A 25,739-nucleotide genomic window follows, 5' to 3' on the forward strand; every position below is an offset into this window, starting at 1 on the left:
TTTTCTTATGGATGTCATTTGTTATGAGTACTACACAATGGATATGACTGTCTGATAGGTTTGGCAGTGAATTTCTGTCTTCCTGTTACGTCTTCATATTCATAGTCAATTTAGTATTGTGCTCTACCCTGCAACAAAGCAAAATGTAGGTAGGATAAGTAGCCTAGACCTACGCATTCTTGTGTGGCATAGGCTATGTGTCAAATGTTTTCAATGTAATAAACACTATTTCTTTATTTCTGATGAAATAATGGATCAGTGCTTTGGAAGGGTTTTTTTTTTTTCATAAAAAAGCAGCGAATACAGAATTCTCCATGTGAAAGACTACTAAACTTTATTTATTTCTCGTCCATGCCAAAAATCCTCAGACAGAATGCTGTTTTTAGGCTAATTTTAAAACAAATTTCACAGAGGATTTAAATGAAATAATTGTACTTTAGAGACAGGCAAAAGTGAAGTGTACAAATAGGAAAACAGCTGCAGAAGAACAATATAGAAAAAACAGTAGAATACAATAAATCGTAGAGTTAACTGCAGGCAAATGGCAAGTTGGTAGTCATTGCTTCCAATAATACATAATTATGGTTTTAATATGCGAAAGTAGGCCTCCTCCAAACCACTGCCAAAATAGTTATGACTTGAACTACAAACCAAAAGCACATTTGTGTGATTAACAGAACGGGAGTAGGCCTCCATGTCTGAATAATGCTTTTCTAATTGGGTGAGATTAACAGGCACACATCCCACTCTCCGCCTCACAGAGCCCCAGACTGAGGAGCCCACGTGAGTCCAACCTCCTCTGCAGAATTCCCTCTGCTCTTGGTGACAGGGTTCCTATTGCTGATCACCCACATGCCTTATTAGATATTCTCTTCTAGTGCAGTACAATTAAAGTATCTCCTTCACTTTACACAAACAGACTATCTTTAGACAGAAAAACTCAAGAAACTAAATAAAAAAGTCATGATCTACTTATGTAAGACTTGGGCAACCATTTAGGCAACCATTTTATGTTCTAAATTGTGTGTACAGAAGGTAAAAATGATCCGCAGCATGTCCATAGAAACCCACAGTAAGTTACACTTTTTATTATCCAAATTAACTACCTAGAGGTCTCATCTGTCTCGTACACCTTTCATTACTTACTCCATGAAATCTACCTCCACCTATTATCTCTTTTCTCTATGTCAGACTCTTTTTTTAGCGCATTTACAGTCTTAAATGACAACATAAGTGGACGGAAGTGTTAAACCAAATGGTGCCTCCAGTGCACAACACAATGTGTAGGCCACTTTGGGCTTCAGATGCATCGTGACTGAATCTGCAGATAATAGTTTTAAGTGCCAGAGCAGAGAGCAACGATGAACAGCCTCAGACAGTTGTAGCTAAAGGGATGCTGTAATGCTAGGCAATATATTATACATTTGCAGGATAGTATTAAACAAGTCATTGATAAAGAGTACCCATTGCCCTTAAACTGTTGCCATAAAACATGCATGAATATATACTATGTAAGAAATGTCAATAACTATACTAAATTGCATGGAGGCAGTTTTCTATCTCACGTAGGTACAAGAACAATACATTGATTATGAGCGAAGTTATCATTTTAGATCTTTCTGCATTCCTATGATTCTGTTTCATGGAAAAATTGCAGCTTTTCACAATGTAATACATTTTTAATTGAATTATGTTCCTGATTTGGAATTTGCTGTAGTCTCCACCACTTTTTACCACCACTAAGGCCTCTTTGCTTCTGGGATGAAATTTGGGATACTCATGAAACTTGATAACTCTGACAATTGCGTAAGGCAGAGGGGTTGCGCAAGGGGCCTAATCCTCACTGGACTGCTCTTCTTCGTTTGGAGTTGAGCTCAGATACTCAAAGGCCCGTTGGCTCTGAGAGACCAGCTGAATGATAGGTGCTAAGAGGACCTCCGCAGCAGATGACTTGCGGCGGATCATGTTGGTGGGGGACGGGGCCAGGGTGTCTAGTTCAGGCTGGCTGCCGCGCTTCACGCTGCCCCTGCCGCCGTTGGCCGGTAGAGGGGCGGGAGTGGGGGCTGGGGGGGTCACGGAAGTGCTCGGGATGGAGGGGTCAGACGCATGGCCTGTGGAGCCTCGGCGTCGTGTGTAAAAACTCCGGCGGCGGCGTGGACGGCCATCCATGGCCTTCAGGAAGAGGCTGTTGGAGGAGCTATGCGTCGTTAATGGCCCCCCAGATGGCTCCTCCTTATTAAGGTAGTCCAGGAGCTCCTGCTCTGTTGGCTGCTCCAGCTGGGGTGAAGAGTAGAGAAGATGCATGAGAAGACAGTGGTGAGGTAGTTAAAAAAGGACACTTGGGAAAATAAAATGTAAAATAAAATATATGTAAAATACTAATATTATGATAATGATATAAAGGTATTGCTGGATATTAGCGAGGGATCCAAAAAATGTTCAGATTTTAGGAAGGTGAATGGTTTCTTTCCTTTTGAATGACACAAATATTTGTTACTGAGTAATAATAGGATAATGTGCTTTTCTTTTACAATGCACTGAAACATATTATGAGGCTCAGTAGCTGCAATCATAGATTGTTACAGCAGGACATTGGAGCAACAACAGTTGAAAAGCTTGAGCTCTGGTGTGAAAGATGTGGGGGATTTAGCTCCTCTGTGCTGATCACTGGCTGTTATTGGGCACAACTAATTGCTAAATTCAGTCAAATTATCTTTAGAGGACAAAGTACAAACAGGTACATATCCTATTTTTACACCTTCTTATGTCAATGCCAACAACAACACTATGTCATTCTTGGCAATGGAACCATTATCCATTGGACACTGACTGCAGTGGGAGTGTTGAAGTGGGAGCAGTATTTCTAATCTTTTTAGCGAGGAGAGAAGCTGGACCATCCTTTAAAAGCCCTTGAGTAAACCGTCCTTTCCTATCATTTAATCAACTCATAGTATCATTTGAATTTCAGTCAGAAATATACGTACCGAAGAATATTTCGTAGGAAAAGATATTTTGATAAAGGCTTGATTCGTATTTACATTTACATTTATTCATTTAGCAGACATTTTTATCTAAAGTGACTTACAGAATGATGAATAACATTCAAACTACAGTGCAGAAGAGACCTTAGGTAGGAAAAGCTACCGCATTAGTCAATATTTAGTCAATTATTGGATGTCAAAAGGGGGCATGTCCATCCAAAGTAAACTAGGTGCTGGACAGAACAACAGTCTATTTAAAAAAACACATGCCAGAAAGATTTAATGGTTCACCACCTCTTCTAACAGCCCCCAATACATTACAACAGGTGGTAAACCATTGAGTATTTGGGAGCAGTATCTGGAATGCTGATTCTAGGATGCAGTGTCGTGTTTTGTGAGCTGCATGTCCTTCTCACCATGCTGTAGAGAGGAGTGGTGTTGATGAGGAGCTGGATGAGTACCAGGCTCAGCTCTCTCAAGCTGGTGACCACCTCACCCACCTGGGCAGGCAAAGCCTGGATCTGTGGCATAGGCGGCAACTTCAGGAAGGTCTGGACGAGGTCAGAGAGCTGCCCCAGTGCCATGTCCCGTAGACCCCTGATCTCCTTCACCTGAAACAATGGACAATGAGCTCCTCTCATATGTCTATCTGTGATAACACGTGCACATTCACTCATGTACACACACACGTACACATACACATACACACACACACACACACACACACACACACACACACACACACACACACACACACACACACACACACACACACACACACACATATGACATAACAACAGATATTGCAACACACATTATTCATTGCTGCAAGAGGCACTGAAAACACAATAATTTAGGAAATATAAAGTATATAATAATGAGATGACAATAAATGAATCTTGAATCTTGGCACAGTCTCCCACAAGGTTGTACAGCTTATACATAAATTACAGTTTTCTATGTATCCTTAATTAAATTTATTGCGTATCGCATGTGTCTCTTAGATATCCTCTTCACTTGATCTCCCCTGTTTAGAAATATCGTAAAGAAATAAAAGGTAATTTCTGTCTCAAATGTTCCTTTGCAATGATGTTGGTTACAAATCAGTCATCTTTCTTGTTATCTGCTTTTAATACTATTGCACATTTTCCCCAATCTTCCCAAACCATTGCACCTGAGACATGTAGAAAGCCATCAGGTTCTGTAGCATCTTAACCACCACGTCCATCATTTTAGTGAGCCCCAGCTGAGAAAAAAAAAAAAATTAAGGTGAGACAGCAAGCTACAGACAGCTTCAAACTTATTACAACAATGAACACATTTTGTAAATCATCAGTGAATCAACGAGTAATTTCCCCTCAAATAATACCCTTGATAAAATATGTTGTTGTTTTTTAATCCTTTTTCCGTTTCTTATTAAATCCCTACCAAACGTGACGTACCAACAAAACAAGAGAAAATGAGATCACGGCCTAGCTTGGTATTGTCAGATCCAAGTGTTGGGTTAATGGGACACGATGACACAGACAAAAGCGATGGGTTTTTAGGTCCACGTGGCTTCTGTCCTGAGTGAACCCATCGGTCTCTTCACAAAAGACCCAGTGGCCCCTTCCACAACTGTCCCCCATCCCCCATCCCCCAGTTCCCCTTTCTCTTCCTCTTCCGATCAACATTAGAATGCTGGCACTGAAACTTGTGTTTCCCCATAGACAGAAAAAGAGACAAATCGCTACTTTGCAGAGGGTTGGCTGTCATGTTCCTATTAGCCCTGTAGATCTCAGCGGGAACACGAGCAAATGACCCATGCAGATGAACTGGAATTGACAGCCAAGGCACAACTAGTCATTAGCCTAAAAAAACAGCAAGTGTTTTCTCAATCTGCTTGTTCACATTGTTGTGCTGTTTGATGGTGAGAGGTGGAGGGGGGTGGGGGGGAATATGAAATAGAAAATGTTGAATGCAACTGGAAAGTCTTAAGAAATGATTTATCTGCACTACGTGGAGGAATATCCAGACCTGTGACTACCTGGGAATGTGCATTGAACATAGCAAAGCTGTGTAGTTAATAAAAAAATCTAAGAATCTAACTTTTTCGCAGAGGGATTCTTTGATGGTACCCCGTTTGTGTAATACTGGCTGGTGGGGGTGGGGATGGGGCGGTAGTTTTGGGGAGCATGAGTGTGTGTGAATGTGTGTGTGTCCTTGTGTTTATGTGTTTGGATTTATGTTTAGTACTTACTCTTTATTATCTTTGTACTGTTTGTCATTATTGTAAGGACCCCTTCGAAAAATGAGATGGTACATCTCAAGGGGCTATCCTTGAAATAAAGAATAAAAGAAAATAATAAAAAAAGAACTGAAAGCCAGGTCTAGCTACCAAGCGGTAAATTTTAAGCATATACCACACCAGCGCGCTCGACCACATGTTCACATGTACGTCTGAAGTAGAGCAAGCGCATCTTCAGAGCCCACGGCAACGTGAGTGTCAGACCATGCTCCTGTGTGATGGATTTCAGTACAGATTGGCAAACGCAGCACGCATATTTTACCCCCACCTCCCCACCCCACCCCACCCAGTAGGCTTCAATTTTGTTTTGTAGGTTGGGGTAGAGAAGTGGGTCAGCCAAAGGGAGACAGGCTGCCCGGAGTGCCCTCTGTATTCCTGTCCTGTCCAAACAAGAGGGCTCCTGGTCAAAGGAGAGGAGCTCGGAGAGGCGGAACTGTATCCAAGCAAAAAACGTGACCCGGTGCCTTGGCGACAGCTGCCAAGTCCTGCCAAAGTGCAACAAGGAGCCAAGCATGGCACCATGGAAACAATCACACGAGGCACACAAACCGCCCCAAAGAAAGGAGGAACACAACACATTCTGATATGTCTACAGACATGTTACACATGCTTACACATTACGTACAGTCACAATCACCCACAATGATGCAGACACACACTACCCCCCTACACACATACACGCACACACACACACACATACACACACACTCACTGTTGAACACTCCCCCACCTGAAACAGACTCACTCACAGTGGCAGACGTTGCCAGCTCACGTTTCTCTACTGCTCACTCGCCCAGTCTCTCTGGGGTGTCTGCTGGCCTTTAATGAGGAGCTATTTGATGTGAGCCGACCCTTGTGGGTCTCACTGTTTGCCCCGCTCCCTTCCCCCACCCCTCCGCTCCCTCACCAGACGCCAGACACTGCTCTCGCCACCGCGCCCTCTCACGCGTTTATCTTCCAATTACCCGCAGGCTAACTGTTAGGAAAATGGCTCTCTTTAGGTTCTGTGGGCTCTTAAGACGAGCTCAACGGGTTTTTCGCAGCGACACATGTCTGCTTTATACTTCCATTTAGTGAAAACGTATGGTTCATCCTTGAGGTGCTTTAAATAGAGATCTCTTTGGTGTTGCAAACAGAATTGAATACTCCGAGTGGCCTTGAGGTGTCTTCTCTATTCCCAATTTGAAGGGGAGGCACATGACACTATTGCTTCATTAGTTTTGCCTATAGTCCTGTCAAGTGATACAAAAGTCTTAGTTTATAATAAGAATATGATTAGACTCATTGCTGTTGAGGAAAGAAACTAGTTGAGGACTTGCAAACCTCCCATTGAATAGTTTAGCTTTCGGCATTTTTACATCTTTTTGCAACAAATCCTCCTCACACTTGCACAACATGAGTCAGAGAGTCAGAAATTCACTAATATGTTGCACATTCTGCAAACTAACTACAACATATATCTGTCTTGCCTTAAATGCTGTTGAATTAGAGGAGATACAAACTATAAAGTCTGTTAAACTAGAGAGAAATAAAAAAAACACAATGATTGAAAAACACAACACTAAAGACTGTATAATGTCTTATATTCTGTATAGTGTTTGCAACTTAACAGATCTCCTAAACACACAAACCAGCAACCACTAACTCTTAGGTACACCCTCTGCCACTGAAAACTCAAATGCCTACTGAATCCATTCTATCTGTCCATCTGGGCCGGACACCACCATCCCTCTCTTATCTGGCTGTGTGTGTTCTTCTCTAACAGTATAAGCGGTGAGCTGCTTCAAACCTCACGTAGCACCACGGCCCCCTGGGCCTACTCTAAACCAACCCAAACATCTCTGCCCAAACAAACATGGATTCCTCTCCCCTTTTCGAACAGTGTGTGCAAGAGATCAGAGTGTGCTGTGTACTTTGGTGACTGACATTTGCCCACACACAAGACAAAAACAAAAGGAGCAAGTCTACATTTATGACAACTTATCTGACATACATGCTTGGCAACCAATCTGACAGTAGTTACTGTATGTGTTGAATTGTTTGAGTGTCAGAGTTAAGAAAAATTTGTTTACCGTAATTTCCCAACTATTAGTCGCGGCTTATACAGTACATTGATTTTGCAAAATTTCTTCAACTAGGTTAATACACGGGGGCAGTTAATATGGTATTAATTTGGTTTTTGTTTCTTTTAACTTGCATGAAACACTGTCCTGCGGCTTATACACAATGTGGCTAATACACAGGAAATTACTGTAGTGATAGTTATTAATAATTTATTAATGTCAAATTTTCATTTATTTACAGTTTTTTAATTTCATTATGTCAATAAATGCATAGCTTTCTGCTGCAAATGTCAGAGTTCAGATGGCACATAATATTTATTCATATGAAAAACAGTTATTGTTATTATTAATGAGTTATTCATATGAAAAACAGTCCTAAAAAATATTTTTCTGTATTTTTTGTATTTTTCTTTTCTTCAAATATCTATTAATACAACTAGCCCTGCCTGCAGTTTATAAAAAAAATATTTTGAATGAACTAGAGCCATATAGATTATGCACCTGAATAATCATCTCATTCTCTCCCTCAATTTTCTTAGTCACTTTGTTTGTTTCTGTCTCTGTCTCTCTGTCTCTCTGTCTCTCTCTCTCTCTCTCTCTCTCTCTCTCTATGTTTATTTCCCCCTCTATTTTCTTTCTCTCTCTCTTTCTCTCTCTCTTTCTGTCTCTCTCTCTATGTTTCTTCCCCCCCCCTCTATTTTCTTTTAGTCACTTTGTTTCTCTCTCTCTCTTTCTCTCTCTCTCTCTCTCTGTCTCTCTCTCTCTCTCTCTCTGTATGTCTCTCTCTCTTTCCTCTCACCCTCCCTTGCCTTTCTATCAATTTGTCTGAAACCGCAGAAGCCCCAGGGGGCCCTTGCTCAAAGAACGGCTAATGAGAGAGCCGTGCCTCCCTTCTTGCAGCTCATGTAGGCAGGAAGTCCAAGGGAGTGCCAGGGGCCTTATGAGCCGCCCAACCATGGGACAGAGCACGTAACCTGGGTATTTTTACTGCCCACCCAATAAGGCACGACCAGAAGTGCTAGGATGTTATGGTGGTCCTATCTGATACTGTGATGGTCCTATTTGATACTATAATGAGGATTTTCATGGGGACTTGGAGGCAGACTGCATGTTGCATTATACACCCTCAGCCTCTACACTAACAAAACGGTTGTGTCTGCCAGTTGTAATTCACTGAAGGAGAGCTGAAGTTTCACAGGGAGGATAACTTTGGCTGAATCCGGCGCGAATGCGTGGTGCTCGGCAGTCAAAATCATAATTCAATCATATTTCAATTCTGCACACAGCTCTGCACACCCATTATTCTCGGTGAAATATCTCACAAACTCTTCACTCAACACATGGCAAACCATACGTTACAAGAATAAACAGCAGACCTTACCGAATATAAGGATATAAAGCATGCCTCTGTGCAATAAGCGGTTCCCGAGCAATCTGGTTTTGAAATAGCAACACATTTCGACAATGTTCTCCAAGTTCGGGCTGAAATTTTGATGTATTTTAATGTAAACTATTTACTGTGTGTCAGTAGATACATTTTTGTAAATTGCTTATAGAGTATCCCACCATCATGGTTCTTTTATTGCCAGATTCCAGACAATCCCACCTACACATATATGAATATATATTTCTACTGCCATACTTTGTAGTGACATTAATGCAAAAAATACGAAAGGAAAAAATCATGAGACGCAAATATATAGGCTAACATAAGACATATGCAAATATTATCACATCATACTTTCCCAGATATGGGTAGCCCAGACTGTCATGAAAAAGGAAGATATAAATGACCACTTCTGCATAATTTGGAGTGCTGAAATGTACACTATTTTTGACCATTTCTGAACTGTGAAACTCAGCAATGCTTTGTAGTTGTGAACTTATTGCAGTATTAAAACTATTTCACCTGTGTGTGCATGGTTAAAATTCTGAAGTGCAAAATAGTTTAGGCTACAGCACAAATATTTCCATCCATAGATAAAAACAAAAATAAGCAAGTCTAACCGCTGAATTTCTTTACAAAGTGCACCAGATTGATGCATTTAAATGTAAAAATACACAAAATTGTCTTACGGGGGGGACCATGCTCTCAGAAGTATGCCACAGAGGTGAACAAAGTACCAGCAAATCTTGTCCCAAAAAGAATTGCTACACCGCGATACTTAATATGTTGTTCACCGGTGAGTCGTTTTTCCCCGTTGCACCAACACTGGATTTGAGTGTTCCCCCACCTGCCAAATCCCACTTTAACCACTGAATGTCGGTATGTTATTTCTGTTCTTTGAAGTCTTAAGTGACATTTAGATATATTAGCTGGTGCAGATTTCTTTAATCATACTTTAATCTAATGAGTTTGTATTACATGTGCCACTGCACTAGTTTATAGTGTACTCAGATGGATGAGATCCATTGTCAGGAGTTAAGCTAAAAAATACACATCTTAGTTGATTAATATTAAAGAATATTCTTAAAATAGCAATGCAATATGTGCTTAAAACTCTAAAATCATTTCATATTAATTTTCATTGCTGTACTGTGTAAGTGTTAACGCATTATTTATGCATTATTCTTCCAGTAAACCATTAAAACATGGTTAAACTATAAGCATACTCTCCAACTCCAACTTCAACGAGGAGTTGCGTATCTGCTAGCTTGTTCAGGGTGTAAGGATGGCAGAATATTGCATTTTTCCTTTTTGCAAGAAGTGAAGATTATTCAGATTGCCATCAAATACAGTAATTTCCTGTGTATTCGCCACATTGTTTATAAACTGCAGGACAGTGTTTTATGACAGTTAAAAGAAACAAAACCATATTAATACCATATTACCTGCCCCCGTGTATTAACCTTATAGCTGATCAATGTATAAACCTTGGCTAATAGTTGTGAAATTACGGTAGTGTTTTTAAAGGTGATTTTTGAATTTAGAATTTTGTTTTATGAAGAGATGACTGCCAGTGTTTGAGCAGTCCGGTATTCTCCATCTTTCTGTGGCCATGCCAATATCAAAGTTACAACAGCATGATTACAGTCTTTGTAACGATTATATTCATACACTGTCCTTTAGCAGACAGAAGCTAAAAGGCTTGAGTAGGATTACTTGCAGGACACTAAGTGATCTAAATTAGATCAGGGGTTTTCAACCAGTGGTCCGCGGCCCACTTGTGGTCCGTGAGGACATTGCTGGTGGTCCCTGACCATGGATTCAGTAATGTATTTGCAATGTGGGAATCAGTATTTTTATTCAGTGGTTGTCCTGGGGTTACGTAATTAGTCAGAATGGTGGTCCCTGGTTCACAATCAGTTGAAAACCCCTGCTTTAGATGGTTAATGCCTTCCTGTTTCATGAATGAATAAAAGTGTATAGGCTAACTCATTCAGCTACCACTGTAGCTTATATGGCACTTAGAGAGCTTGTCTTAATGATGTTTTTGAAAACGCTTATGATGTTTTTGAAAACACTTACACTCACAATACAAGCCTTTCTGTCCTGTTTCATTTAAACCAGCTTTTCTTCTCAAAAGACTATCTTGAGCTCAAACAACTAAAGAGAAGGACTAGACCAATGCATTTTTTTTCTCCCTTTGGCTATGATCAAGGTAAAATTCTGCTGTTGTGTTTGCATACCAACTTCTATTGAAATGGTTGAATGTTGCGTTATAGGACTGTAGTTTGGTAGATTTGTTTTGTTCCTTGTCAGCTTTCCCACCTTTTTGATTGAATTATGACCCTCCACCTTAGAGGCCGAATTGTGTTTTTTTTTTTTTTTTTTTTTTTTTTAAAAGACAAATAATACCATAGCAAGCCTTACTTGTAAAATTCAGGTTGACTTATCTTTATAATTTTTGGGAAGGATATGTTGTGTGTTTGTCTAATGGTGTGAGTTCAGAATATGTCTCAGATATTTACAGGTCATTGTACATTCCCTAAAAATACTGTTCTGTTTCAGTTCATCTATTTGTCATGAGTGATTTGGTTGCAATTTTCTCTGCCTCTTTTTGATAAGGGTAACATATCATTAGATCACTATTTTGATATTGCTTGGTGTCAGCCAGTGTTTACAGAGAGCAGAAACCTGCTAGAGTGAATACATAGAGCACCATCCAGTTACATTTCACAATGAAGTTGAAGTGTTGTCAAGAATATCCTGTGTTTGCACATCTTGACTTAGACTTAGGTTGATTTAGGTTATTTCAGTGTTATAACATGTGCTCGAGTTGTGTGTGAATAAGTTGGGACAGGCTTTGGTATATGCATGGATGATCTCAGGTCCATACAGAGACCACTAGTTGAGTGGCATATTCCCCCATCCCCCCAAATGCCATTTTGCCACCATAGCATTCGTCATAGCTGCATGGCCAGTGATAGTACTGCAAATGTTACCATTTTGTTTAATCAAAAAATGATTGGCCAACCTAATTATCATTATTCAATAATAATAATATTCTGCCTACAATATTTAAACCTATACACACATGTGCCTCTCAGGTCTTAAGTCAAAGGAGTTTGGGATATCATTACTGAAGTTCAAATGTTATGCAAGATGCTCATAAAATTGAAAGAAGTCAATTCATCGGCCAAAGTAAAATGATTCATGCTATTTATTATGTAATAAGACTTCAGCCTCCATGGACTTTCTCTGGAATTTCCTGCTGTATGAATAACTTGCCAGACAAAATATTATTACCACTGCATTCAAGCAAGATCGGAAAGCTAGAACTAAGATGGATAACAACTCTATCCTTGATTGTTTCATTATCAAAAGCTTTCCCTCTATGTAAACGTAAGATAGAGCGCTTGACTGGGACAAAGAAAAACAACTTGAGAAACAAGATGAAGAAGACTACTGTTTCCTCACTGTGTTAGCAGCCCCCTCCAGTGTCTGGATGACGCGGTACAGCTGCGCCCTCAGCTTCAGGGCTCGGTGGTACAGTTGGAGACTCAGATTGAGCAAAAGCCAGCGCACGCGTGTCCACAGCCCAGGTTCGTCATTGTCATCATCATCGTCTTCATACAGCGAAGCCCTTAACTCAAATTCCTGTCCTGAAAATCACAAGGATACAGTGTAACGCTTCTTAAACAGTGTTCAGCAAAGACAGCTCAAACCTGAGCTTTGATGACCTGTGGATAGGAGTAAAGGTATTTGTGTCATGATACCTTTCATTTCAACCATGATAGTTTAAGCTCTGTCCTGCATTAGTGCGATTCTGTTGAGCGTCTTTCTGTCACCATCATCTGCCATGGTTCTTCTTATTCATGAATACATATGAGTCCCCTCTGTTTGTGAGCAATGCTGTACTCATTAATCATTCTCTCTAATTAGAAATACTGGATATTTGGGCACACTGTATCATAATGCTAATGAATGGGCACAATATCAACAACGTGATAACATGCTGATGACCATAGTGATACTGCAAGCCTATAGACACTGCAAGACAGTACCAAGTAAGCCCTCTGGTGAGCCAGTGAGAAAAGGTACCCAAAGCTTTTTTTCCATTTTATTTTATAATTTAGACGATTCTGTATCTTGTCATCTTAAGAGTCACTCACATGTTATGGTCTACTGTTTAGGCCTACACATAATCAGTAATTGGAAGTCAAGTTTTGTCAAATCATTAAATGTAATTCTAAAATTTGACTTGACCATTACAACCATAGACCGTGGCCCACTGGTTAGCACTCTGGACTTGTAACCGGAGGGTTGCCGGTTCGAGCCCCGACCAGTGGGCTGCGGCTGAAGTGCCCTTGAGCAAGGCACCTAACCCCTCACTGCTCCCCAAGCGCCGCTGTTGTAGCAGGCAGCTCACTGTGCTGGGATTAGTGTGTGCTTCACCTCACTGTGTGTACACTGTGTGCTGTTTGTGTTTCACTAATTCACTGATTGGGTTAAATGCAGAGACCAAATTTCCCTCACGGGATCAAAAAAGTATATATACTATACTATATACTATACTAGAACCCACTCAGGTCAAACCTCTCTGGCAACTGTGGACTTTTAGGGCTTTTTGTATTTTACATCGATATCGAAATAAAATCCACTTGTCCCTTTGGGGATTTAATTACGGGGGTTGTAAGTCACTACTGCGTTATTTCTATGTCTTAGAGAATGATTGGGGGTGGTGTGTTATTATGCAGTCTGTGAATACATATAGTGAACCAGCTTATCCACTGTATACAGTACATTAACTGTTATTTCAGTGGCATTGAGCTTCGAAGTCAGAGACTCACGCATTGTTGGGGGCATAGGCAGGTAGTGGTTGACAGCTTCCTCGGTACGTGTGAGGACCTCATCCAGGATTGAGGTCACCACCTGGCCCATGGAGGAGTTCTGTAGGGCTATCAGCAGATCCCAGATGACATCCACCAGCTGCTCCCACCTGTTCAGCACCACATCCAGCCCTTCAATCAGGCGCATCTGAGCATCGTCTAGAGTCAGGTAAAAGCCATCCTTCAGGTGACCCAGCACCTGTAAGAGGTGAGAGAGATTCAGGGAAAGACACCGTTCTTTATGTTGCCGACTGGTAATAAGATAATTTCAGGAAAGTCTTGATAATTTGGAGGGTACCGGCAAAGAATTGTTTCTGCATACAATTATGTTCATTGTTTAAAGAAGTCAGTAAACTGATAAACATACTCTTTAAAACACTTACTAAATCATACTGCTAATTAAGTGCATGATAAAAACTATTTTAGTTTGGTCACAATTGTTTGTGTATACTGGCAAATGCATTGATCTAGTCCTTCTCTTTAGTTGTTTGAGCTCAAGATAGTCTTTTGAAAAAAAAAGCTGCTTTAAATGAAACAGGACAGCAAGGCTTTTAAGTGTTTGCCTGCACAATGACAGTGTTGGGTGACATTTGATTGAAGATCATGTGAAATGAGTCATCACAGATGGCAGGTCAGGGTGTTCTATTACACCACCTACAAGATTAGACGCTCAGGGCACCCACCTCCTCTGCGGACTGGTTCAGGACTGGGAAGCTGCTCTCCATCTGGTCCAAACCCACATTAGCATAGTGGTTGACAGCATCAACTGTTGCAAACATACAAAAGTATGTTTTCAAACAACACGTTTCTGGCCAAGTGTCACACATCTGCATAATGTTTATTTTACCACAGTTTAATCGACAAATCATTACAAGACTTGCATTGCAATGGATATACAATAGATTTGTATTATGTAGATCAGTATATTTGTGATAACTTGGATCTTTTGAATTTCCCTTGGGGATCAATAAAGTATCTATCTATCTATCTATCTACAAATCAAATGTGCCTTGGTTTTAGACCATTTTTTCCCAAAATGACACTTACCCATAAAATCATTAGCGCTACAAGATTTGTGTGGCATGGGCATAGATGTAGGATTAATGTGTGTTCACCTTATGTATGTATTTAGAATGGCACAATTGTATGTATTGGAGTATGAAGCATCTGTAAAATATATTTAAAGTAAATAAAACTATAAGTATAAGTGTCCTGTTTTGTTAGCTTTATGCTACCTTTAGGAAACTAAAACATGCATTGCTATAACTAGAGAATGTAATTCCTGGGAAATGAATAAAATATTGTTGAATATTGTTTAAAATCTAATCCAAGTAAAAAGATGGAGGTAAGATAGAGAAAAAAGTTTGGTGGGGAGTTGTAGTTGATGACAATTGACCGTTGGAATAGTTGAACATTTAAAAAGTTGGATAGTTTAAATGGTTAAATTATTTAATAGGGAATTATTGTATTGAGGACTTATTTTGAAGTTGAAGTTGAGGACAGAGGAAACAGTTGGCAGGAGTTGTAGTTGATGACGACTGACAGTTGGAATGGCTGAACAGTTAAATAGTTGGATAGTGAAAATGGTTAGGTTATTTAATAGGGAATTATTGTAGTGAGTACTTTTATTTTAAAACAGTTGTGGGCAGAGGAAACAGTTGGCGGGAGTCATAGTTGATGACAACTGACAGTTTGAAAGGCTGAACAGTTAAATAGTTGGATAGTTAAAATGGTTAAATTATTTAAAATGGAATTATTGTAGTGAGGAGTTTTATTTTGAAACAGTTGTGGGCAGAGGAAACTGATGACAACTGACTGTTGCAAGAGTAGTAGAGTAGTAAGGTGGTTGCTATGCTGGTTGCTAGGTTTTAACTGTGAATGTGGTTGCTAGGCTGTTGCTAGGGTACTTGAAGTCGTTGCTAGGTTGTTGCTAGGGTGTCCATGGTGGCTACTATCAGAAATAAAGGAGTTACTACAGTGGTTTGCTAGTATAATCATGTTGGTTCCTATGGAAACTGACATAGATGCTTAATTTCAATGGTTGCTAAATTGGTTGCTAGGTAGGTGGTGGTTTAATATAGTAGGCTAGAGGCATAGTTGATGATAACTGACAGTTGGAATAGTTGAACAGTTAAATAGTTGGATAGTTTAAATGGTTAAATTATTTAATAGGGAATTATTGTAGTGGAGACTTTTATTTTGAAACAGTTGTGGGCAGAGGAAACAGTTGAACAGGATCTGTAGTCTTAAGAGGGCCAGATTGTATGCTTAAAGCCTGAGACAGACAGTTGCTGGAGGTGGCCGGAACCATATGGCTCTGGCCGGAACACTTGGCTTAGGATTCCAAGTACCCTATTGTGATGCCATAATTGGCAATGTTACGTCTATGGGAAAATTTTCAGTAGTTTTTAATTAATAGTTCAAAAAGTAAAAAAGTTAGTATGTAAAATACATTCCACACCTGTCCTAAGTAAGACCTACGTAACGCAGTTTGAATGAAGTTTCTACATTAAATGGTTGAAGCCACATTAAAGGCGGAAAAAGCGTTAGAAGAAGAACTAGAGAATGTAATTCCAGGGAATTACGAGTGCATGAAAATGAAGCTAGGACAGACATAGCATAGCTTAATAAAAAGTTGATAGTTTAGGCGTAGACAGTTTAAAAAGTTGAATGTAGATAGTTTAACAGTTGTTAATAGACAGATAGTTTAATAGACAGATAGTTTAATGAATGTTGAAAGTTTAAAAGTTATATGTAGATAGTTTAAAAGTTGTTGACAGACTGATAGTTTAATGTGTGTTGATAGACAAATAGTTTAAAGGCTCTATATAGGTAGATAGTTGACGATAACTGACAGTTGGAATGGCTCTAATGTTTGACCAAGTTACTTCATGTTTTCTAGCAGTTTTGGAAAAATGCTCATGTTTTCCATGTGACTTAGCAGTTTTTTAGCAGTTCAAAAAAGTGCTAACATGCTAACTATCTTAACCATGTGACTTAGCTACTATCCCACGGTTAGATAATCATTTTAGCAGTTAACATTCAAGGTTAGATAGATGAGGTTTTAAAAGGTTAAATTATTTGCTAGATAGATAGGTTTAATATAGTTGGAATGACTGAACAGTTAAATAGGTGGATAGTTTAAATGGTTAAATTATTTGCTAGGTAGATGAGTTTTAATATAGTTGGAATGACTGAACAGTTAAATAGGTGGATGGTTTAAAAGGTTTAATTATTTGCTAGGTAGATGAGGTTTAATGTAGTTGGAATGAATGAACTAGGTAGATGAGGTTTAATATAGTTGGAATGACTGAACAGTTAAATAGGTGGATAGTTTAAAAGGTTAAACTATTTGCTATGTAGATGATGTTTAATATAGTTGGAATGACTGAACTAGGTAGATGAGGTTTAATATAGCTGGAATGACTGAACAGTTAAATAGGTGGATAGTTTAAAAGGTTAAATTATTTACTAGGTAGATGAGGTTTAATGTAGTTGGAATGACTGAACAGTTAAATAGGTGGATGGTTTAAAAGGTTAAATTATTTGCTAGGTAGATGATAACTAGGTAGATGAGGTTTAATATAGTTGGAATGACTGAACAGTTAAATAGGTGGATAGTTTAAAAGGTTAAATTATTTGCTAGGTAGATGAGGTTTAATATAGTTGGAATGACTGAACAGTTAAATAGGTGGATAGTTTAATTGGTTAAATTATTTGCTAGGTAGATGAGTTTTAATATAGTTGGAATGACTGAACTAGGTAGACGAGGTTTAATATAGTTGGAATGACTGAACAGTTAAATAGGTGGATGGTTTAATATAGTTGGAATGACTGAACAGTTAAATAGGTGGATAGTTTAATTGGTTAAATTATTTGCTAGGTAGATGAGTTTTAATATAGTTGGAATGACTGAACTAGGTAGACGAGGTTTAATATAGTTGGAATGACTGAACAGTTAAATAGGTGGATAAAAGGTTTTATTTGCTAAATGATGTTTAATATAGTTAAACTATTTGAGGTAGATAGAATGAGAACAGTTAAATTTAATATAGTTGCTAGATAGATGATTTAATATAGTTGGAATGACTGACAGTTTCTCAGGCTTATAGCATAGAATGAGACTGTATGCTTAAAAGCCTGAGAAACTGACAGTTGATGCAGGTGGCCTGACCACCTGGCACAATATTCTAATTGCTATGATGTCATAAAGCCTGAGAAACTCAGAGTTGATCCAGGTGGCCTGGCCAGAGCCATATATGCTGATCCAGGTGGCCTGAACACCTGGCATAGGATTCTAATTGCTATTGTGATGTCATAATCTAATGTTAAGTCAATGGGGAAATTTTAGTAGTTTTTAATTAATAGTTTAAAAAGTATAAAAGTTACAAAGTTGAAAAATACATAGCTGAAGTCACATAAAGTAAGACCTACATAGCAACGAGTTTGAATGAAGTTTCTAAGTTAAACGGTTGAAGCTGTATTAAACGCACAAAAAGCGTTAGAAGAAGAATAATAACTAGAAAAGCATTTCCTGAAGGAAATACAGTGCATGAAAATGCAAAAAATATGATGTCAAATATCATACAGAGTAAAAACAAACTATATTGGTTGCTAGGTAGATGAGGTTTAATATAGTTGGAATGACTCAACAGTTAAATAGGTGGATAGTTTATATAGGTAAATAATTTACTTGGTAGATAAGGTTTAATATAGTTGGAATGATTGAACGGTTAAATAAGTGGATAGTTTAAATGGTTAAATTATTTAGGTAGATAGTTGACGATAACTGACACTTGGAATGGCTCTAATGTTTGCTAGCAGTTATGCTAACTATATTAACAAAGATAATAATGTTAACCAAGTTACTATGCTAACTAGCATGCTAACAATGTTAAAATGCTAAGTATCTTAACCATGTGACTTAGCTAACTTAGCTAATTATTTTTAGCAGTTATGCTAACTAACATGTTAACATCTTAATTATGCTAACTATGCTAACCATGTTACTTAGCTGACTTAGCTAATCATTTTAAGCAGTTTTGCTAAAAATCTAACATGTTAACATGCTAACTATCTTAACCATGATACTTAGCTAATCATTTTAAGCAGTTTTGCTAAAAATGCTAACTAGCATGCTAGCATGCTAACTATGCTAACCATGTGACTTAGCTAATCATTTTTAGCAGTTTTCCTAAAAATTCTAACTAGCATGCTAACTATGTTAACCATGTGACTTAGCTAACTTAGCTAATCATTTTTAGCAGTTTTGTTAAAAATGCTAACTAGCATGCTAACATGCTTGCATCTTAACTATGCTAACCATGTGACTTATGCTAGCTAATCATTTTTTAGCAGTTTTGCTAAAAATGCTAACTAGCATGTAACATGCTAGCATGCTAACTATGCTAACCATTTTAAACAGTTTTGCTTAAAATGCTAATTAATCATGCTAACATCTTTGCTATCTTAACTATCTTACCATGTTACTTAGCTAACTTAGCTAACTAGCTACAGTGGGTAGGAGTCATAGTTGATGACAAGTAACAGTTACAATGGCTGAACAGTTAAAAAGTTCAGTAGTTTAAAGCGTTAAATTGTTTAACAGTGAAATATTGTAGTGAGGACTTTTATTTTGAAACAGTTTTTGGCAGAGGAAGCAGTTGAACAGGATGTGTAGTCTTAATAGGGCCAGTTTGTATGCTTAAAGCCTGAGACTGGCAGTTGGTCCAGGTGGCCCAACACCTGCCATAGGATTCTAATTGCTTAACGGCTCTATTGTGATGTCATCAGCCCATGTTAAGTCTATGGGGAAATTTTGACTAGTTTTTAATTAATAGTTTAAAAAAGTATAAAAAGTTACAAAGTTGAAAAATACAAAGCCCACATGTCCTAAGTAAGACCCCACGTAACATAGTTTGAATGAAGTTTCTACGTTAAAACGGTTTAAGCTGCATTAACTGGGTAAGCTAGAAGAAGAAGAAGAAGAAGAAGAAGAAGAAGAAGAAAAAGCCTTGGAATAACAGTACAGTGCATTTTCATGCACTGTAACTAGAAAAAGCATTTCCTGAAGGAAATACAGTGCATGAAAATGCAAAAATATGATGTAAAATATCATACAGAGTAAAACAAACTATATTGGTTGCTAGGTAGATGAGGTTTAATATAGTTGGAATGACTGAACAGTTAAATAAGTGGATAGTTTAAATGGTTAAATTATTTAGGTAGATAGTTGACGATAACTGACACTTGGAATGGCTCTAATGTTTGCTAGCAGTTATGCTTAACTATGTTAACAAAGATAATAATGTTAACCAAGTATGCTAACTAGCATCTTAACAATGTTAAAATGCTAAGTATGCTAACCATGTGACTTAGCTAACTTAGCTAATCATTTTAGCAGTTTTGCTAAAAATCTTAACTAAGATCTTAACATGCTAGCATGCTAACTTTACTTAACCATGTGACTTAGCTAACTTAGCTAATCATTATAAGTAGTTTTTTTAAAAATGCTAACTAACATGCTTAACATGCTAGCATGCTAACTATGCTAACCATGTGACTTAGCTAACTTAGCTAATCATTTTAGCAGTTTTCTAAAAATGCTAACTAGCATGATAACATGCTAGCATGCTAACTATGCTAACCATGTGACTTAGCTAACTTAACTAATCATTTTTAGCAGTTTTGCTAAAAATGCTAACTAAGCGTGTCTTAACATGCTAGCATCTAACTATGCTAACCATGTTACTTAGCTAACTTAGCTAACTAGCTACAGTGGGTAGGAGTCATAGTTGATGACAAGTAACAGTTACAATGGCTGAACAGTTAAAAAGTTCAGTAGTTTAAAGCGTTAAATTGTTTAACAGTGAAATATTGTAGTGAGGACTTTTATTTTGAAACAGTTTTTGGCAGAGGAAGCAGTTGAACAGGATGTGTAGTCTTAATAGGGCCAGTTTGTATGCTTAAAGCCTGAGACTGGCAGTTGGTCCAGGTGGCCCTAACACCTGCCATAGGATTCTAATTGCTTAACGGCTCTATTGTGATGTCATCAGCCCATGTTAAGTCTATGGGGAAATTTTGACTAGTTTTTAATTAATAGTTTAAAAAGTATAAAAGTTACAAAGTTGAAAAAATACAAAGCCCACATGTCCTAAGTAAGACCTACATTAACATAGTTTGAATGAAGTTTCTAACGTTAAACGGTTTAAGCTGCATTAACTGCGTTAGAAGAAGAAGAATAAGAAGAAGAAGAAGAAGAAGAAAAAGCCTTGGAATAACAGTACAGTGCATTTTCATGCACTGTAACTAGAAAAAAAGCATTTCCTGAAGGAAATACAGTGCATGAAAATGCAAAAATATGATGTAAAATATCATACAGAGTAAAACAAACTATATTGGTTGCTAGGTAGATGAGGTTTAATATAGTTGGAATGACTGAACAGTTAAATAAGTGGATAGTTTAAATGGTTAAATTATTTAGGTAGATAGTTGGACGATAACTGACACTTGGAATGGCTCTAATGTTTGCTAGCAGTTATGCTAACTATGTTAACAAAGATAATAATGTTAACCAAGTATGCTAACTAGCATCTTAACAATGTTAAAATCTTAAGTATCTTAACCATGTGACTTAGCTAACTTAGCTAATCATTTTTAGCAGTTTCTTAAAAATCTTAACATCTTAACATCTTAGCATGCTAACTTTGCTAACCATGTGACTTAGCTAACTTAGCTAATCATTATAAGTAGTTTTGCTAAAATGCTAACTAGCATCTTAACATGCTAGCATGCTAACTATCTTAACCATGTGACTTAGCTAACTTAGCTAATCATTTTAGCAGTTTTCTTAAAAATCTTAACCAGCATCTTAACATCTTGCATGCTAACTATCTTAACCATGTGACTTAGCTAACTTAACTAATCATTTTTAGCAGTTTTGTTTAAAAATGCTAACTAAATCTTAACATCTTAGCATCTAACTATGCTAACCATGTTACTTAGCTAACAGCTAACTAGCTCCAGTGGGTAGGAGTCATAGTTGATGACAAGTAACAGTTACAATGGCTGAACAGTTAAAAAGTTCAGTAGTTTAAAGCGTTAAATTGTTTAACAGTGAAATATTGTAGTGAGGACTTTTATTTTGAAACAGTTTTGGCAGAGGAAGCAGTTGAACAGGATGTGTAGTCTTAATAGGGCCAGTTTGTATGCTTAAAGCCTGAGACTGGCAGTTGGTCCAGGTGGCCCGAACACCTGCCATAGGATTCTAATTGCTTAACGGCTCTATTGTGATGTCATCAGCCCATGTTAAGTCTATGGGGAAATTTTGACTAGTTTTAATTAATAGTTTAAAAAGTATAAAAAGTTACAAAGTTGAAAAATACAAAGCCCACATGTCCTAAGTAAGACCTACATTAACATAGTTTGAATGAAGTTTCTACGTTAAACGGTTTAAGCTGCATTAACTGCGTTAGAAGAAGAAGAAGAAGAAGAAGAAGAAGAAGAAGAAAAAGCCTTGGAATAACAGTACAGTGCATTTTCATGCACTGTAACTAGAAAAGCATTTCCTGAAGGAAATACAGTGCATGAAAATGCAAAAATATGATGTAAAATATCATACAGAGTAAAAACAAACTATATTGGTTGCTAGGTAGATGAGGTTTAATATAGTTGGAATGACTGAACAGTTAAATAAGTGGATAGTTTAAATGGTTAAATTATTTAGGTAGATAGTTGACGATAACTGACACTTGGAATGGCTCTAATGTTTGCTAGCAGTTATGCTAACTATGTTAACAAAGATAATAATGTTAACCAAGTATGCTAACTAGCATGCTAACAATATTAAAATGCTTGAGTATGCTAACCATGTGACTTAGCTAACTTAGCTAATCATTTTTAGCAGTTTTGCTTAAAAATCTTATCTAGCATCTTAACATGCTAGCATGCTAACTTTACTAACCATGTGACTTAGCTAACTTAGCTAATCATTATAAGTAGTTTTGCTAAAAATGCTAACTAGCATGCTAACATGCTAGCATGCTAACTATGCTAACCATGTGACTTAGCTAACTTAGCTAATCATTTTTAGCAGTTTTGCTAAAAATGCTAACTAACATGCTAACATGCTAGCATGCTAACTATGCTAACCATGTGACTTAGCTAACTTAACTAATCATTTTTAGCAGTTTTGCTAAAAATGCTAACTAGCGATCTTAACATGCTAGCATCTTAACTATCTTAACCATGTTACTTAGCTAACTTAGCTAACTAGCTCCAGTGGGTAGGAGTCATAGTTGATGACAAGTAACAGTTACAATGGCTGAACAGTTAAAAAGTTCAGTAGTTTAAAGCGTTAAATTGTTTAACAGTGAAATATTGTAGTGAGGACTTTTATTTTGAAACAGTTTTTGGCAGAGGAAGCAGTTGAACAGGATGTGTAGTCTTAATAGGGCCAGTTTGTATGCTTAAAGCCTGAGACTGGCAGTTGGTCCAGGTGGCCCGAACACCTGCCATAGGATTCTAATTGCTTAACGGCTCTATTGTGATGTCATCAGCCCATGTTAAGTCTATGGGGAAATTTTGACTAGTTTTTAATTAATAGTTTAAAAAGTATAAAAGTTACAAAGTTGAAAAATACAAAGCCCACATGTCCTAAGTAAGACCTACATGAACATAGTTTGAATGAAGTTTCTACGTTACCGCGGTTTAAGCTGCATTAACTTCGAAGAAGAAGAAGAAGAAGAAGAAGAAGAAGAAGAAAAAAAGCCTTGGAATAACAGTACAGTGCATTTTCATGCACTGTAATAATTTTAATAATAAGAATAATTCGGATAACAGTAGAGTGCATTTTCATGCACTCTAATAAGAAGAAGAAATCGGATAACAGTAGATTGCATTTTCATGCACTCTAATAAGCTTTCATTCCATAAGTACACTGAAAGCCCTTTGCAATGATCCTGTGTTCTAACTGGAGGCGTCGACTCACTCTGTGGTCTCAGGCTCTCTAGTAGTGGTCCTGCCTGCTGCTTGGCCGTCAGGGTGAAGACGTGCAGCCCAAGACTGGAGAGATCTGCCATGAAGCCCAGTAGAGGGTAGCGATCCTTCACCACCACATACACGGAACTCACGTTCTGGAGCGCGGAGCAGACCAGGGGGAGGCCAGCCACCCGCTGCACTATATTGCTCTGCCAAGAACAGAGTGGAACTACTTTTCAGAGGAAAATTTATCTCAACATACTGTACTATGTCATTACATTACATTACATAGGTATATGTATGGTTTGCATAGGTGCCTCATGCAAATAATACACCAAAAATGTATGTCTAACATATAGGTCTTTGCTTGCTCAAAAGGATTTTTTGCATATCAAAATGTTATAAAACTGACATTATAAACTGATGTCTTGAGTTGACTGATGTTAGAGCTGATGTTATAAAACTGATATCCTGATAGGTAAAATGATCAGTTGACTTTGTTAAAAAAATGTTCCTGTTTGTCTAGACTGGGGTCTGCATTGGAGGAATGTTAGTTTGGAGGGTGCAGCGTGTTGCCCAGCTGATCCACTCACCCTGCTGTTTTGCCCGTTTGTATCTGACATTACACCTTGCCTCTGGAAGAGGAAAAAGGCGCGTAAGGACAGTGGGAAGTGTCCTGGTGCGTAAACACCACTGTGGTGAACAGCATGCCTCATGAGGCAGTCAGCTGCCACGCCATCACAAAGGCCATTTGTGATGGACCATGACAGCATGAAAATCCAGTTAAGCTCTCAAAGTCTGCTGACCTCCCATTTGCGCTGCGGTGATAGCGATATAGAATGTTCATCTCTCGCACATTGCTAAATAATAAAGTATGTGTAGGCTTATCCACATATAAAAAACATACACAGCATAAAAAAACTCACTTTCAAAATATAAATTCTTGATTTCTTCCCTAGTTATTTATTCAGATATTTATAACTATCCATGGAACTATACAAAATAGTGAATATACAAACCTGTAAAACTGAAACTGGTTTAGACTGCACTTTGAGTTGCCATGTGCATGAAAATGTATTAAACATGAAATCATGCAGAATCACATGTAAGCATGATGTAAATGTTTCTCATCAAACTTAAGACAGTATCTGATAACTTAAAAAAAGCAATACAATTAACTCTCCTGTAATATTACCACACTACAAGTGGTCATAAACCCTTGGAATGCACAGGATAGTTAAAACATTTTCATAGCTAAGAAGAAAGCTGGTAATATTTCCTTACCCAAATAACTTGATGAATACACTTAACTCACCTGAGAGATCAATTTAAAATGAGCAGATTTAAAGATTCAATTGCTGGAAAGAGCTATCCGCCTCAGATGTCTTTCTCCCTCTTATTAAAAGTTGTCTTCAGGGGCATCAGTGAATCTCACTTCATTTGTATGGTGCCAGCGCATGTGATGTGTGAATCGGAGGACACGTCTGATTCATAAGGTGGAGCAGCGCTAATTGCACAGAGAGGAGCTCTGTTTCATTACTTTTTATACAGGCCTACCACAAGCGTCTGCCTCATTTCTTTGAGAAATACAAACGCTGTAATGACATAATGTCAAACCCAACAGGGAAATTTTATAGTTTTCTGTGCTTCTGTGCTTCTTCAGGTGTCAATGACCTTCTTATGAACACAATTAATAAGGTCGATCTGGTTTGCTCCTGGATAACCTTGTGCTCTGTGTAACTTTTCACTGTTGACAGTGTATTGGTAAAGGTGTTATTGAGGAGTCTACCTTTTGAGCGAATGTATAAACCTATATCCCTTGAGCTAATACGAAAAATCATGAGGGACCATGCGTTACAACTGTATCAGTTGTGCACAGGACATAATGTTAAATACAAGTAAATAGGAAGCACCCAACAGACAAAACTTTCAATATGACACACCAAATTAACCTAAACTACCTGAACAACACACACCGGAACACCAGTACACCATAACCATCATACTTAACAACACCAACCTTATTGAATTAGGCCCACAACATAGAAGTTGAGTGAATGGTATAAATTCATGTTCAGATATGATAGTTGTGATAGATATGACACTCACCCACAGAAAACCCCAGCTCCCCCCACGACCAACCCCTGTACCTGTCCT

General features: G+C 38.0%; 1 protein-coding gene across 1 annotated transcript; it reads right to left on the reverse strand.

Annotated features, from left to right (window-relative positions):
• Positions 1-1,476: 1,476 nt before the first annotated feature.
• Positions 1,477-24,205, reverse strand: plin6 (perilipin 6). The gene is made up of 8 exons (XM_048260732.1): positions 24,176-24,205; positions 23,593-23,791; positions 14,288-14,370; positions 13,566-13,803; positions 12,193-12,377; positions 4,156-4,227; positions 3,398-3,592; positions 1,477-2,277 (listed from the first exon to the last, which is right to left on the reverse strand). The coding sequence occupies exons 1-8, from the start codon at positions 24,203-24,205 to the stop codon at positions 1,834-1,836; spliced, it is 1,446 nt and encodes a 481-aa protein (XP_048116689.1). The 3' UTR covers positions 1,477-1,833.
• Positions 24,206-25,739: the final 1,534 nt, after the last annotated feature.

The sequence above is a fragment of the Alosa alosa genome, chromosome 13, assembly GCF_017589495.1.
Source record: "Alosa alosa isolate M-15738 ecotype Scorff River chromosome 13, AALO_Geno_1.1, whole genome shotgun sequence".
NCBI lineage: Eukaryota > Metazoa > Chordata > Actinopteri > Clupeiformes > Clupeidae > Alosa > Alosa alosa.

Excerpts from the sequence above, each read along its gene's own strand:
- plin6 (XM_048260732.1), bottom strand. The coding sequence starts at position 24,205 with ATGTCAGATACAAACGGGCAAAACAGCAGG. Across the intron at positions 4,228-12,192 it reads TGGAGGGGGCTGCTAACACA|CTGGGGCTCACTAAAATGAT; the intron begins GTGAGGAAACAG and ends TTTTTTTCTCAG. Across the intron at positions 2,278-3,397 it reads CCACTCCTCTCTACAGCATG|CTGGAGCAGCCAACAGAGCA; the intron begins GTGAGAAGGACA and ends TCTTCACCCCAG.